The following is a 14311-nucleotide window of genomic DNA, read 5'->3' on the forward strand; positions in this document are numbered from 1 at the left end:
ATGTAAAATCAAATTAAAATTAAAGTTACACAAGCGTAAAAATTCATATATTATAAAAAAATTCAAGATATTGTAATACATAATAGGATTTCGAAAATACATTCAAAAATACCAAAAAAAAATAAGACACCCCAATATAAACGACTAGGTAAGTCTAACCCCTTGCCTCTTGCGTCGTCTGTACTGCACAACATTCTGTAACTCGACAACCTTGGCCTACACTAGGGGCAACTAAGGAGAACGATCCACAAAGAGTCCTGCCTCTATGGCTCTTCTACTCATCTCCGCAACACGCCGACATACTGCTGTCACGTTCTCTGTATGCTCATCCTGAACATCAAGTACCTCCTAATTAATTGGTCTAGGTGGTTCTCTAGAAACATCTAACGTCATGATAGGGTATGACACCCTATAGAACCATGCCAAATATCCCTTAGCACAAGCCCAATATACATGATCTGGCTCCCGACGATACTCCTCTAGTACTAAGTGATTCTCGAAATCATCCAGTATCGCCTGTAGGCCTCTGCGGAAAATAATGGTTGAAGCAGACTCATGGGAAAGTCAAAGAATAATTTTGAAGTTGCTAAACTGGCGCATCACTCGCTCAGACAGATAGAAATACATATGAGATGACCCAAATCCCAGCCAGGGACGAACCTAGAAATTTTACATTGTGGGGGCTAAATAAATTCTCATTCAAAAATAATTTTATTGTATTATTCTAAAGTAAATGTTTTATGTTTTGAATTTATATAAAATTGAATAAATTAATATTAAAGAAGATTAACTTATTCTTATTACTAATTTTTTCTTTCATTCATAATTTTTTAAAATAATTTGTGAAAAATAAAAAAAATGCTCGTTGAATTATAGCAAATGAGCATTAAGAGATAAAACATTAAACATATAAAGATAAAATGATAAGATAGGTATATGCAGTATATTTATAGTTGTTTTTATCAAATTAAAATATATGCATAGTTTAAAGGGTTAATACCTATTTTCACCCCTGTCATATGGGGTGCATTTGAAAAACTCCCCTGCGATTTTACTATTATTATATTGTTTAGTTCTTAAGTTCTTAAATATCAAAGTTTAAAAAATTGGTCCCATGGGATGTTGAACCCATGCACCATGGCATGCAAGTCACACAACTTACCACTATGCTGTAGCTCGCTTTTTGATTTATAGTCCCTTAGAAAGTATATAATAACTACTGTTTACATTATTAAGATTAACAGTTAATATTTACATTATTATTTAATATTTATTACTTATTAGTTATTATTAGTTAATATTTATTACTTAATGTTAACGTTATTAAATAATATTAGTTAAATTATAAAATAATAATTAATATTTATTTTTAGTTAATATTTATTAGTTAAATTATAAAATAATAATTAATATTTATTTTTAGTTAATATTTATTACTTAATGTTAACGTTATTAAATAATATTAGTTAAATTATAAAATGATAATTAATATTTATTTTACTGTTTAATTTAATTAAATTATAAAATATAAACTAAATTAATTAATTTTAACTAATATTAGTTTATATTAATTTAATTTAGTTTAATTTAATTTAATTTATATTTTATAATTAATACTATTTTAGTTTATATTTTATTGTTAACATTATTAATTAATATTTGTTTATACTAATTTAATTTAGTTTATATTTTCTAATTAATATTAGTTTAATTAAATTTAATGTTTATATTAAGGTTTATATGTAATTTAATTTAGTTAATGTTATTTTTCTTTTAACGTTATATTTAACTTAATAAATTTAATTTAAAGATTTTATATAAATGTTTATGTCTAATTTAATTTAATTTATTTTACTGTTAACGTTATTAATTAATATTTGTTTATATTAATTTAATTTAGTTTATATTTTCTAATTAATATTAGTTTAATTTAATTTAACGTTTATGTTTAATTTAATTTAATTTAATTTATTTTTATTTAATTTATTTAATATTATTTTAGTATTAACGTTATATTTAAGTTAATTAATTTAATTTAAACAATTTATATTAATATTTATATTTAATTTAATTTACTATTAACATTATTAATTAATATTATTTTATATTAATTTAATTTAGTTTATAATTTAATTAACTTTAATCGTAAAATAAATATTAATTATTATTTTATAATTTAGTAATATTAATTAATAACATTAACTATTAATTATTAACTAATAATATTAAAATTAAATAATAATGAAAATAGTAATTAATAATGAAACGTAAACGGTAGCTATTATATACATGCTAAGGGTACTATATAACATAGAATAATCTACAGCGCAGTGGTAAGATGCTTTTCATGCATTCTATGGTGCATGGGTTCAACAGCTCATGGGAAAATTTTTTTTAAACTTTGATATTTAAGAACTTAAATTAAAAAGAAGTTACCACATCAGATTTTTTGATGATGTGGCTGGCTGAAGGTCCAAATTGAAACTTTTAAAATTTGTTAAGGCAATAATTGCAACTTTTTTTTCGCAGGGGGTTTTTTCAAATGCACCCCATATGGCTGGGGTGAAAATATGTATTAACCCTAGTTTAAAAGATTTTGAAATTTAAGTGGGGCCTTTGACTACACACCAATTGGTGTAGGTCCGTCCCTAATCCCAGCTAACCAGACTATATGGAGATGACTCATAAGGGGTTTGTAAGTATATAATGAAAATTTTACCTTGTACCCTTATACTTGTCCTCATACTCCTACATTTTACGAAAAAATGTCACTTTTGTCCTTGTGTATTTTTAACTAATTTATTATTTTATTTTTTAACTTTTATTTTGCATACCGAAAGACTTTACAAAACATTTCCGGTATGCATTTTGTCATAGATTTTTCAAGTTTTATTTTGTGTTCCGGAAGACTTTGCAAAAGAGTTCCGGAAGTCATTTTTAACTTTTATTTTCCATACCGAAAGACTTTGCAAAAGAGTTTCGGTATGCATTTTTTTATAGATTTTTTAAGTTTTATTTTGTGCTTCGGAAGACTTTTGAAAAGAGTTCCGGTAGTCATTTTTAACTTTTATTTTGCATACCGGAAGACTTTGCAAAAGAGTTCTGGTATGCATTTTTTTAAATTTTTCAAGTTTTATTTTGTGTTCCGGAAGACTTTGCAAAAGAGTTCTGGTATGTGTTTTTAACTTTTATTTACATACCAGAACACTTTGCAAAAGAGTTCCGGTTTGCACGCGTAGGGCTACAATTTTATGGTTTTTTTTATAAATTTTAAAAAATAAAATAATAAAGAGTAAAAATGATATTTTTAAAAAATTGTAGGGGTATAATGCTAATTATAAGAGTACAGAGTAAATTTTTCGTATATAATCGATATAGGCCCAGTCCAAATAAGAGGCCCAATTCGAAGTTAACGTTAGTCTCAAAAACACGTTACAGCATTATTAAGATTTCTCAAGAAAAAAAAAACAATCAAAGAAACCTGAAAAGAACAAGTGAAGCAACAGAGACTGGACACCGCCTTCGTAAATGGCCGGTAAAAGCGGAACTCCGGCGACCTACTCACCGTCCCCAACCACCGATAAAAACAAATCAACACTTTTCAAGCAAGATTGGACCCGACCCGACGGCCGTGGTTTCCACCAGTGTAGACCCGCATGTAAGCCTCCTCAATCTTCAAACTCAATACTTCCTTTCTTTCTTCCATTTCAATGAAAATCGTTACATTCATAATTTCATTGTTTATTTTGTTATTACTCTCTTGTACGCAAGTTTTTTTTATATATGATAAAATTCTAGGTTTATGTTTTTTTAACATGCAGTTTTCAGGACTGGTGCTGTGAATGCTGCATCAGGATCTGCGTATGCCGAATTCGGAAACACCAAAGTCATTGTTTCTGTGTTAGTGCTTTCTTTTATACTTTAATCAACATGATGATATTGAGGTGTGTTTCTTCAGTTTTTGTTTATGCTATGCATGATGTTTTTTAAAAATATAGATTTGGGCCGAGAGAGAGCAAGAAAGCGATGTTGTACAGTGATTCGGGGCGTTTGAATTGTAATGTTAGCTATACAACATTTTCAACGCCGGTTCGTGGACAGGTAAAATTTTTGGTTTCTTTGACTCTTTTATAAATCATGATTATTTTGAGTTGTGTTTAATGTCTTATGTCTCTCAAGTTAGGGTTCAGATCACAAAGAATATAGTTCTATGCTTCATAAAGCTTTGGAGGGTGCCATAATATTGGAGAGTTTCCCCAAGACTACTGTGGATGTTTTTGCATTGGTGCTGGAATCTAGTGGAAGTAAGATTACGGCTTTATGTTTGATTTTCTATTTAATTTGTAATCATGTTGTTTTTTATGGATAGGTTAGAAATTATAGAGATGATAAATTGTGATGAATATGAATTACCAGAACATAATAGAGAAGTTAGTTTAAGTTTGTTTTTATTGTAGTTTACCTTGTTGTCATCTAGTGATTGCTATGATTCAAAAGTGTTTGTTCCCTTGCCTTAATGTGAGATATATTTCACTTCAATACTTTTTAATCTAGTTAATTAATCACGGGGTGAGATTCTGTTTGCAAACCTAAGCTACTTGTTCTTCTCAAGGAATGGTTGATGAAAAAGTGAGGTAAAGCAATGTGAGAATGACTATGGATTTGAATATCTGAAATGACGCGCTTTCTCTCTTATACTGTGTGAGCGATAAAAGCTGTCTGCTAGAGGTGTGGCATGCTATGTGGATAGCCGTTTGATTGATTTGGACTGTGGCTGATGTATCTAGAGGGTGGAATTGCCTGTCTCTGGTGAGCGTGAGGATCCACCTGTTCCGCGTACTACTTCACTTGTTGTTTGCTCTTGGGCCTTGGAACGACTCAGAACACTACATATGCATATTGTCACCTAGAATGAAGGGGTTTTAATCTAACTGGTAGCATTATTAATGAAGGTTGTTCCTAGACTTTCTGTGGGACCGCCATCAACAACACTAAGTCCCTTGTATAGATTATGTGACAGTTATAGCTGTTTTAGTATAATTAGTGATTTGATGCATTAAGCCTCTTATAGGGAGTGTGAGGTAGTTATAGTTTGCTTTTAGTTAGTTCTTTCTGCCTTTCTGTTGAAGGATTATGTGACAGTTACAGCTGTTTTAGTATAATTAGTGATTTGATGCATTATGCCTCTAATAGGGAGTGTGAGGTAGTTATAGTTTGCTTTTAGTTAGTCCTTTCTGCCTTTCTTTTGAAGGATATTGATAAATAGACTTCCCGCTTTTGTGTAAGGTAGCTTGTGAGTATCCTAGATTGTTTGACTGAATTTCTAATGAGAGTAGCATCCTCTGTGAACTCATTTTCTTTTGTTATCCCTATAATTTAGGGCTGAATAATCCTCTTTCTGCCTATGGATGTTCCAAGAATCTTACCACAAGAGTTCTTTGCAAGATACTGCCAAGTACATAAGGGATATATTATTCATGATAATAGCTGTTGTACACCTAAGATTTATATATGATTTTGTAGATTTTTATCAACACGTTTACCATTTACATTAAGGTAGGGATATGATCTTGTGTGGTAGTCCAGTTTTGTAAATTTTTATCGACACCTTTACCAGTTTTTAGTGAACTTGTCTGAGATGCATCATGCATAAATTTTTCTTTTGAATTTAACACATTTTAAAATACTAAGAAGCAACAGGGAATGATTCTATTTAATATTATTGAATGTCAGAGCTGCAGTTTAATCAAAATCATTAAACAAAATCTGTCCTATTTGATTTTCTGTGAAGTTTCTAGCAGTAATAATATTTTTAAACTGGTCAGTGCATATACCGGTATTACATATCACAGGATTTGGAGCAACCCCGATGAAAGGCGAGAGGCTATTGTTGTGCATTTGCTACCCCTGCATGAACCTTGACTTTTTGCATACTGTTGATACCGGTTATGGCTTACATAGTGATAGTTATTGTTTTAAGCTTTTTTCCCCAAACACAACAGCAATCAAGCTTTATTCTATCAAGTGTGCTTTTGCTACCCCTGCATGATCCGTGACTTCTTGCATATACCGGTGATAGCGGTTATGGCCTACGTAGCGGTAGTTATTGTTTTATGCTTTTTTTCCCTAAACTCAACACAACAGCAATCAAGCGTTATTCAATTAAGTGGGGTTGGCTAATTTGATTTCTCTATTCTCATTTCATCTCTGTTTTTTTCTATTGTTTTCTTTCATCTATTCCTCTGTTTTTTCCCAAAAAATTTCCTTTCTATCACATCTCCCCTGTTTAATTTGATTTCTGTTTATGTAGGTTTTATTTGTGTGTAACATAACATGCTTTATTTTATATATAATTATTTATTTCAACTGCTTTACGACTTCGGCTCTTCTCTTGCTAAGCTATCCGCTTTCTTATATCGGTTTTTCATTGATCCACTATTAATAAAACTGAAACTGGTTGCAGGTGATCTTCCAGTTGTCATATCAGTTGCTAGTCTTGCCTTGGCTGATGCTGGAATACTGATGTATGACCTTGTAGCCGCAGTTTCTGTGGTATGAATTTTACTTGGATTTGAATTCTGTGCAGTATGTGCTTGTGTTTGTAGGGTGTTTGAACTCCTTCCCAATTTAAAACATTTTCATGAAGTTTCCGACTACTATAATATTATTTTCTCATTTACTTGTTATGACCATGCCATGAACTATTCTTTTGTGGCATGCTTACTTTGTTGCTGAGTCTAATTTATTTAATTTTTATCATATAAAATGTTTATATATTTTTTCCAGTCATGTATCGGTAAGAGCCTTGTCATTGATCCTATTTCGGAGGAGGAAAACTGCCAAGACGGAAGCTTAATGATTACTTGCATGCCTTCTCGCTATGAAATCACCCAACTGACAGTTACTGGAGAATGGTCCACCCCAAAGATTAATGAGGTCTGCCTGCTCAAAATGTTTTTAATATTTTGATTTTTGATAATGCCTATTTTGAACTTGTTAATTTAATCAGGATAGAGTCCCACTTTACTGAGTGAAAAGAATAATTTAGTGGATCATACAAGGTTTTGTGCTGGGTGCATTGCTATTTTACTCAGAATTTTCTTCAGTTCTATTTTTTATCTTGCTTGAAACGGAAGTATCTATCTAGCAAGGTTTTTTAAACTTCGGTTGAGGGTGCAACATAATCCTTGACATCAGAGAGAATCACTGGTTAGTGATACCTCAGTAGCGGTTGTTTGTGGTAGCACCAAAGCCCATGATGTTGCAGAGGCCTGATTGATGTCACAACCTTTATGTTTAAAACCTTGGCTTCTAGAATATTTGTAATGCCACCAAAAATCGTATTAGACCGCAATAAAACATCGTCAATTGAGTTAATACAACAAATAGAGATGGAGCAAGTTGTCGCTAACATTTGGTTTCGTTCTTGCAGGGGATGCAGCTGTGTTTGGATGCTTGTGCAAAGCTTGCTAAGATTATGAGGTCATGTTTGAAAGAATCCGCTTCTGATGCACTGGATGAAAGCTCTTAACAACTCACAGATCACAAGATGTGCTTTTAAATTGCTTAGTTTTTTCTCTTCTACCTCAAAATTGGGAGAGTTTTTTGTTGGGAGGTAGGTAGGAAAGAGGCCTTTTATGTCCTACAAATTTTGGCTTGAGTTTGTCAAAGATAATGTGAAAATTAATTATTCCTTACATGACATTTGGTTAAGCAAAAGGTTTAGGCTATACTTACATCTCTATAAACATGAATTTTGCATTTGCTTCGTTAATATGCTTTGCTTAACCTTGTGAATTTGTTTTAAATTTGTGTGGGATGAGATTGATTTAATCCCATTAGCTCATTTAGTACCTTATAAATTCTTGGAGATAGACCTATTGAGAGTCACCAAACTCTTGAATGAAATTATAATGAAATAATGAGGTCTCAAAAATGTTGGATATATAGAAAAAAACACATGTGCAAATTAAAAGGGATTAAAATTATGAATAATACTGTTATTGAGAGTCAAATTGGTTTTATGTCTGAGAGGTCGATTATAGAATCGGTATATCTATTACGACGTGTGATGGAGTAATATCAGATGGACCAGTAAAATAGCAAAATTTGTATTTAATTTTCAATGACACGGAGAAGACATAGAAAAGTGTTTAGAGAGATTTTGGAGAAGACATAGAAAAGTGTTTAGAGAGATTTTGTTAAAAGTCTTAGAGAAAAAAACGGTTATGATTGTTTATATTTGAGCTATTTAAAATATGTATGAAGGGTGTCGACTAGTGTGCAGACAAAGGGTCAGAAGACGAGCGATTACTGCACTACAATACGTTGCACCAAGGTTCAACCCTAAGCTACTACACTTCTATTTGATTTTGGATGTACTTATAGAACACATTCAAGAGCTAGCAGTGAGATGTAGGGATTTTATTTTTCAAATGACATAGCCTACTTGGAGAGTCGAAAGAGATTTTAAATGAGAGGTTGGAGACGAGACTTAGAAACGTATGAATTTTGCCTAAAAAGAAGTAAGTCGGATCATATGGAATATAAGTTAACAAAAAGAGAAGTGTTTCAAACCTAGAGGTGACATTTATCATCTCATAAGTCATGCAATTTAAATATATCGAGGCCATAATAAAAAACGATTGAGAAATAGAAGGGAACATAAATCATCGAATTCAAGCTGAATGTCTAAAATGGATGAGAACCTCAAGGATTTTATGTGGCACAAAAGTCACCTCAAGGTTTTGGGAAAATTTTATTAGGCAACAGTAAGACCTGAGATGTTGTACGAGGCAAAATGTTAGGCAATTAAGAATCAACACGAGAATAAAGTATGTAGCAGAGATGAAGATGCAACGTTGGATGTGAGGTAAGGCTAGATGATATAAGTGTTGGGCGAGAATATGGGAATGTAACAATCTAGAAGAGGATAAGGGGAGTTGAATATACCTCCTTAAAAATTGACCGAATAAAAAAATTGTTTATTTATTTAGAAAAGTATTAGTTTAAAAATTGTTTGGGATGCGGAAACACAATGCATACAATGAATGTATGCTTATGGAAGGTATATACACAACATTTAATCGATACACGAAAACAAAACTAGATCAATAAAAAAATCATAAGAACGAGCCAATATATTAAATTATAAACGTTTTACACGAGAAATGTAAACGTACAATTTCAATACAATGTAAGAATTTTAGAATTACATTCTCAAGATTTAATCAACAACAAGAATGATTTGCAATTTTAATCTAACAAAACCTACACTTATACCCGAAATTGCTATCAAGGCAATAAACATAACCACTTACGATTCCAAGAAAACGATAAACCTAATCATGCAATTCTAATCAAAATTAAAATAAAGAGAGACAAACGATAGTACGTTAGATGTATAGTGGTTCGATTATGATTTCTATAAATATTACATAGATGCTCAGTACAATCACAATTCGAATAATGTTGAAAATATCAAATCTTCGATCTGAATCTTTGTTGACTTGTACACAGTATCTAACATTGAGTCCGTGTGAAATCTTTAGTCAAAATCCACAAAAATTTTCCAGCTCCAATAATGTTGCTCCAAAGTCTCTATTCTATAGTTATCTTTACTCGATCCTACTAATATCTTAAGCCTTGGTCTCTCTGAAGATTAAGAATAACGCTCATTTTGTATGTTGGCTTCCACACAACACTACTAAAGTGATTATGGAGAGAAGAACCTCCTCATTTTTTCACTGGTTTTGTCAACCTCGACCATAATCAGATGCACAATTTAAAAACCTTTAAAATCTCATGAAATCTTAAAAGGAAATATAAATCACAACAGTAATCCTCCCCACAGATCTTACACCATGAAAATGAGAGTTAGATCAAAACAAAAATGGATGAATAAAGAGGTAGAGGATGAAAATTTTCATTTGTAAAATTCAGAACAAGATTCAGAACAAGATTCAGATCTCTTTAGAAAAATGAGAGAACAAAGTGTGTTGTGAATTTTAAATCAATAGTGGATGTGCATGTTTTTCAACATTGTGAAGGTTTTGAAAAAAATGGTTTTTATATGTGATGGAGATCTAGCATAAAAATGAGAAAAAAAATATTGTTTGATTCAAGTTTCAAACAGAAATTATGAGTCAATGATTCGAATCATATTTACTGAATTAAATCCCAAAATGTGTAGTCTATGTCCGATTCGAATAAGGGAATATGTAATTCGAATCAAACCTTTATGGTTCGACTCATGTATGATGTGATTTAAATCACGACATCATGAAAACAATTCACGAACATTCTCCAATACAGATTCGAGTCACGGAAGTGTGTGATTAGAATCAAACTTCCAGAATCTCAATTTTTGTAAAATGTGAATTGCTTTTGAGATTCCAACCTTGTCATGGCTTAAACCTTTTTCAAAATTGGTTATTGATTCAAAACTTCAATAAATTGACTTAAACCCTAGGCTCAAATGAGTCTATATAAATATCGCTCCTCCCAAGGGAGGAAGGGAAAACTCTTAGTCATACACATCATCTACACCCAAAAGAGCACCACGATATATATACATTGTCTTATCTTTAACAAAAAGAAAGCTTTTCCTAGGACTGAGCAAACAAACCAGTTAGAGATTTTACAGGCTGTACTAAAAAACCAAACAAAACCTTTACAGGATAAGTTCTAGATTTTAAGACAGTTTAATCTCAAGAACTAAACTTTATTCTGCAAGAGTATCAACAATGGCACAACAACAATATAACCCTTTCCTCATAAGTAGTTTTCACTCACAACGCACTAAGACAACTTTGGTGAAAATAAAATATTGAGAGAGAGAGAGAGAGAGAGAGATAGGGAAGAGAGATAACTTGCAAATAAATAAATAAACCTCAAATTCAAGTGTGTAATGAAGAGAGGAGGCACCTCCTTTATATAGGAGAAGAGTTGGCTCAAAAAAGATTAGGTCTAAGTCTAATCGGTTAGGTACCACAAATAATCTATTAGTTGTTCATAATACTTAGCTAAAGTCTCTCTCACTCAAATATCTAAGTCTTTCAGGGGGGATAACCCACACTTATCTTCTACTTGAGAACCACTAGTTAGTCTCATTTCTAAAAGGCTTCACTCAAGGGGACACAAGTATTTGTCCTTAGGTGGGAGAGTGGTCCTCCTTAACTCTCAATTCCATTCTTATCTTCTTCTTGTATTTTTTGAAGATGCCTATTAAGGTTTGGAAAAGATTGTGAGAATTTGAAGGAATTCTCTCTGGGGTCAAGCAGAGGAGCTCTATGATTTTGTGGGTTAGGTGGTTTAATGTGTGTAACCCTAATAAGCTTTGAGGTCTTAGGGGTTTGCAACCTTCGGGCTATTAACATAACCATTTTTAGGTAAGTGGAGGCGGAACTTGTTATCAGATGCTTCGTGCATTTGGAGAGAGGTTTTATCTGCTAGATACGAGTTACTCCAGCCTTTTCTATCATGGAAGGGAGAGTAGGGTGCATGCAATTGGTGCTTCCTTGGTGGAGAAGGGTGTCGCTCCTTAGAGAAAAAAGGGATGACCATGCAAGCTTGTTTTAGGATAGATTGGTTAAGATAGTTGGTTGCGACCATCTTACTTCGTTCCAAATTGACCCTTGATTCGGGTACATCCCTTTCGAGTTTGGTTCCCTGTGCTTTTTTCCATATTTGATCAGAAATATCATTTTACGGGGGAGATGGAGAGGTGGGATGATCATTCGTGGCTTTGTGATCTTTAATGGATGATGAACTTGTATTTTCAAACTTAAGCATGTTTTGATATTTGGTCTCCTTTTGGTGATTAGGAACTTCATTCCTTCCACTCAACTCGATAAGTGCTAATGGATTTTTTCCAAAGACGTATTCTATTTTGTGTCCTCTACGTACTCTTTCCTTATCAACCAAGAGTTTCCTTTAAGTTGTCAGGACCCTCATGTGGAGCTGGTTCTCTCTAATATATGACGAACACGGACCCCTTCTAAAGTTATTGTTTTCTCCTTGTTGCTCTTACTAGAGAGAACCTTTTTATGAGAGGGATTGCTCTAGGATCAAGATGTTTCTCTTTCCTTTCTTTTCGTAGTTTCTTGAGTCGTCTTCTTCTCACATTTTCGTAACTTATGAGGTAGTACTAACTGTCTGATACCAAGTTTTTAGGTGGTTGGGTTGGCGTGTAGTTTTACCTAGAGACTCTTGGACCTTTGTTCTCCTTTGCGGACGCTTTCCTTATCAAATGAGAGCTTCCCCTAGATCTTTAGCTCACTCCTATGGAGTTGGTTCTCTCTAATATCTGGAGAAACTGCCCCCTCTAAATTTATTGTTTTCTCCCGACTGCTCTTGTAGGATCATATTCTTATTAGAGAGAACCTTCTTATGAGGGGGTTTTCTCTAGGATTAAGAGGTGTCTATTTCCTTTTCGAAGTTTCTTGAGGCGTCCTCTCATATTTTAGTAACTTGTGAGGTAGTACTAATTTTCTGACACAGAGTTTTTAAGTGGCTTGGCTGGAGTGTAGTTTGAGCTATATACTCTTTGACCTTCGTTCAGGTGTTCACTAAATGTGGAGGTATTTCTAGGATTAGGGGGTCTAATTTTTATTTGACATGGTGTAATTTGGTCAATTTGAAACTCTCAAAATTATAGTGTTCACGGATAAATTGGAGACATCTAAGAACGTGGAAGATTCAAGCATTCTTTTGTCTTGGAATTAGTATCTTAGTAGGTCCGTGGGTAGCTCATATGCTTTCTCGGCATGCATTCAGAATCTTATCCCGCATCTTAGCCACTGCATCGAGAATGTCTTCTTTCTTCCTTTGGTGTATTCTTATTATTTCGTTGGAGTTTAGTACTACTCTTTGCTAGTTTTCTCTAAGGAGATCTAGCCTATTCTTTGTTAGACGCTTTCATGTTGCATGATTTTTTTTAGTATGAGAGTTATATTTTGCTTCACATTTGTATTAGCATATGAACTTTCTTATCTTTCTTTTATTTGCTTCATATGTACTCTCTGTACTTTTATATACTTTTCCCAAAGTGTTTTTTTGGCTACATGTGAGTCATTTATATTAACTAACGTCTGCATCGTTGACCTTTTTCACAAACTTCTTTCTAAAAAAGCTAAAGTGTAGCTAATGATACTAATATGTCAGTTAACATAGGTCAGAGACCCTCATTGGATCATATAAATAAATTTTACAGATTTTTTGTGTGCATAGAAGTATTTTTAAACTAATTAAAATGCACGTAAAAGATGAAATTAAAAAAATAGTAATATAGAAAATAACATTCTCATAGAATTACATGAAGTGTAAAATGAGAAAAAATATTTTTAAGAATTTTTGGACAAAAAACAGATTTAATATGAATTTTAAAAGTTAAATTAAAATTAATAGAACAAAATAAAGCAGAAAAAAAGTCAACGATGCATACGTTAGTTATCAAAAACATAAATAGGTAAGTTAGAATATATATATATATATATATATATATATATATATATATATATATATATATATATATATATATATATATATATATATATATATATATATATTCTATTTTCTTTTTTTAAAAACATAATTAATTTTTTCTATGACATAAAATATTTTATTTAATTAAAAAATACGTGTTCTATTTATTTTTGTATTTGTACAATTTTTTAAAATATTTTAATATATTATATTTTTAAAAATTTGTATCTATTAAATATTCAACAAACTAATGCCTAAAAAAGGGTAACAACCTAATGAATAGCAAAATCGACCATGACCTAGTCAAAATGAAAAAAAAAGAAAGAAAGAAAAGAAGATAAGACACGTTTGGTAAATATATGATTTTAAAATAATTAAACAATAATCAAATTCATAATATTTTATAAGTGATCCAGATTTGAGTAAAAATTGGAATCTCATTTCAAGTCACGACTCGCCTAATATAAGGAAAATTTCTTTGGCTACCTCCCAACCTTCTAATCCACCTCTGGTGAAAAACTCAAACTACCCCTGACTTCGGAAATGCATTTTCGAAATGCAAGAAAAAGGTGTTTTCGGAGATGCATCTCCGAAAGCGCATTTTTTTTTTGAAAAAATTGTCTTATTTCGGAAGTTCATTTTCGAAAACAGCATTTCGAAAGTTCATTTCCGAAATACTGCGCGTTTTGCAGATTAAGCAAAATAGCCCCCCTCCCCCAATTCATTTACCCTAATCTTCTTCCAAACTCAACCCCAAAGAGATTTTTCTGCAAACCACTTCCAAGCTACATCAAAGGCTCCATCTACTTGCTCTACTACATTCAAA

The 14311-nt window shown here is 31.9% G+C and overlaps 1 protein-coding gene across 1 annotated transcript; it reads left to right on the forward strand.

The window, feature by feature from the left end:
- Nucleotides 1-3461: 3461 nt before the first annotated feature.
- On the forward strand, nt 3462-7776 carry LOC131601882 (exosome complex component RRP41-like). Its single transcript, XM_058873803.1, has 7 exons — nt 3462-3658; nt 3822-3900; nt 3999-4101; nt 4184-4304; nt 6464-6552; nt 6787-6936; nt 7433-7776. Exons 1-7 carry the CDS (start codon nt 3529-3531, stop codon nt 7529-7531), a joined length of 771 nt encoding a protein of 256 aa, XP_058729786.1. The 5' UTR covers nt 3462-3528; the 3' UTR covers nt 7532-7776.
- Nucleotides 7777-14311: the final 6535 nt, after the last annotated feature.

This window comes from Vicia villosa, linkage group LG5 (genome assembly GCF_029867415.1).
Source record: "Vicia villosa cultivar HV-30 ecotype Madison, WI linkage group LG5, Vvil1.0, whole genome shotgun sequence".
Lineage (NCBI taxonomy): Eukaryota > Viridiplantae > Streptophyta > Magnoliopsida > Fabales > Fabaceae > Vicia > Vicia villosa.

Coding starts and splice junctions, on each gene's coding strand:
- LOC131601882 (XM_058873803.1), top strand. CDS start 3,529: ATGGCCGGTAAAAGCGGAACTCCGGCGACCTACTCACCGTCCCCAACC. Junction 3,659..3,821: donor CCACCAGTGTAGACCCGCAT/GTAAGCCTCCTC, acceptor TTTAACATGCAG/TTTTCAGGACTGGTGCTGTG. Junction 4,102..4,183: donor CAACGCCGGTTCGTGGACAG/GTAAAATTTTTG, acceptor CTCTCAAGTTAG/GGTTCAGATCACAAAGAATA.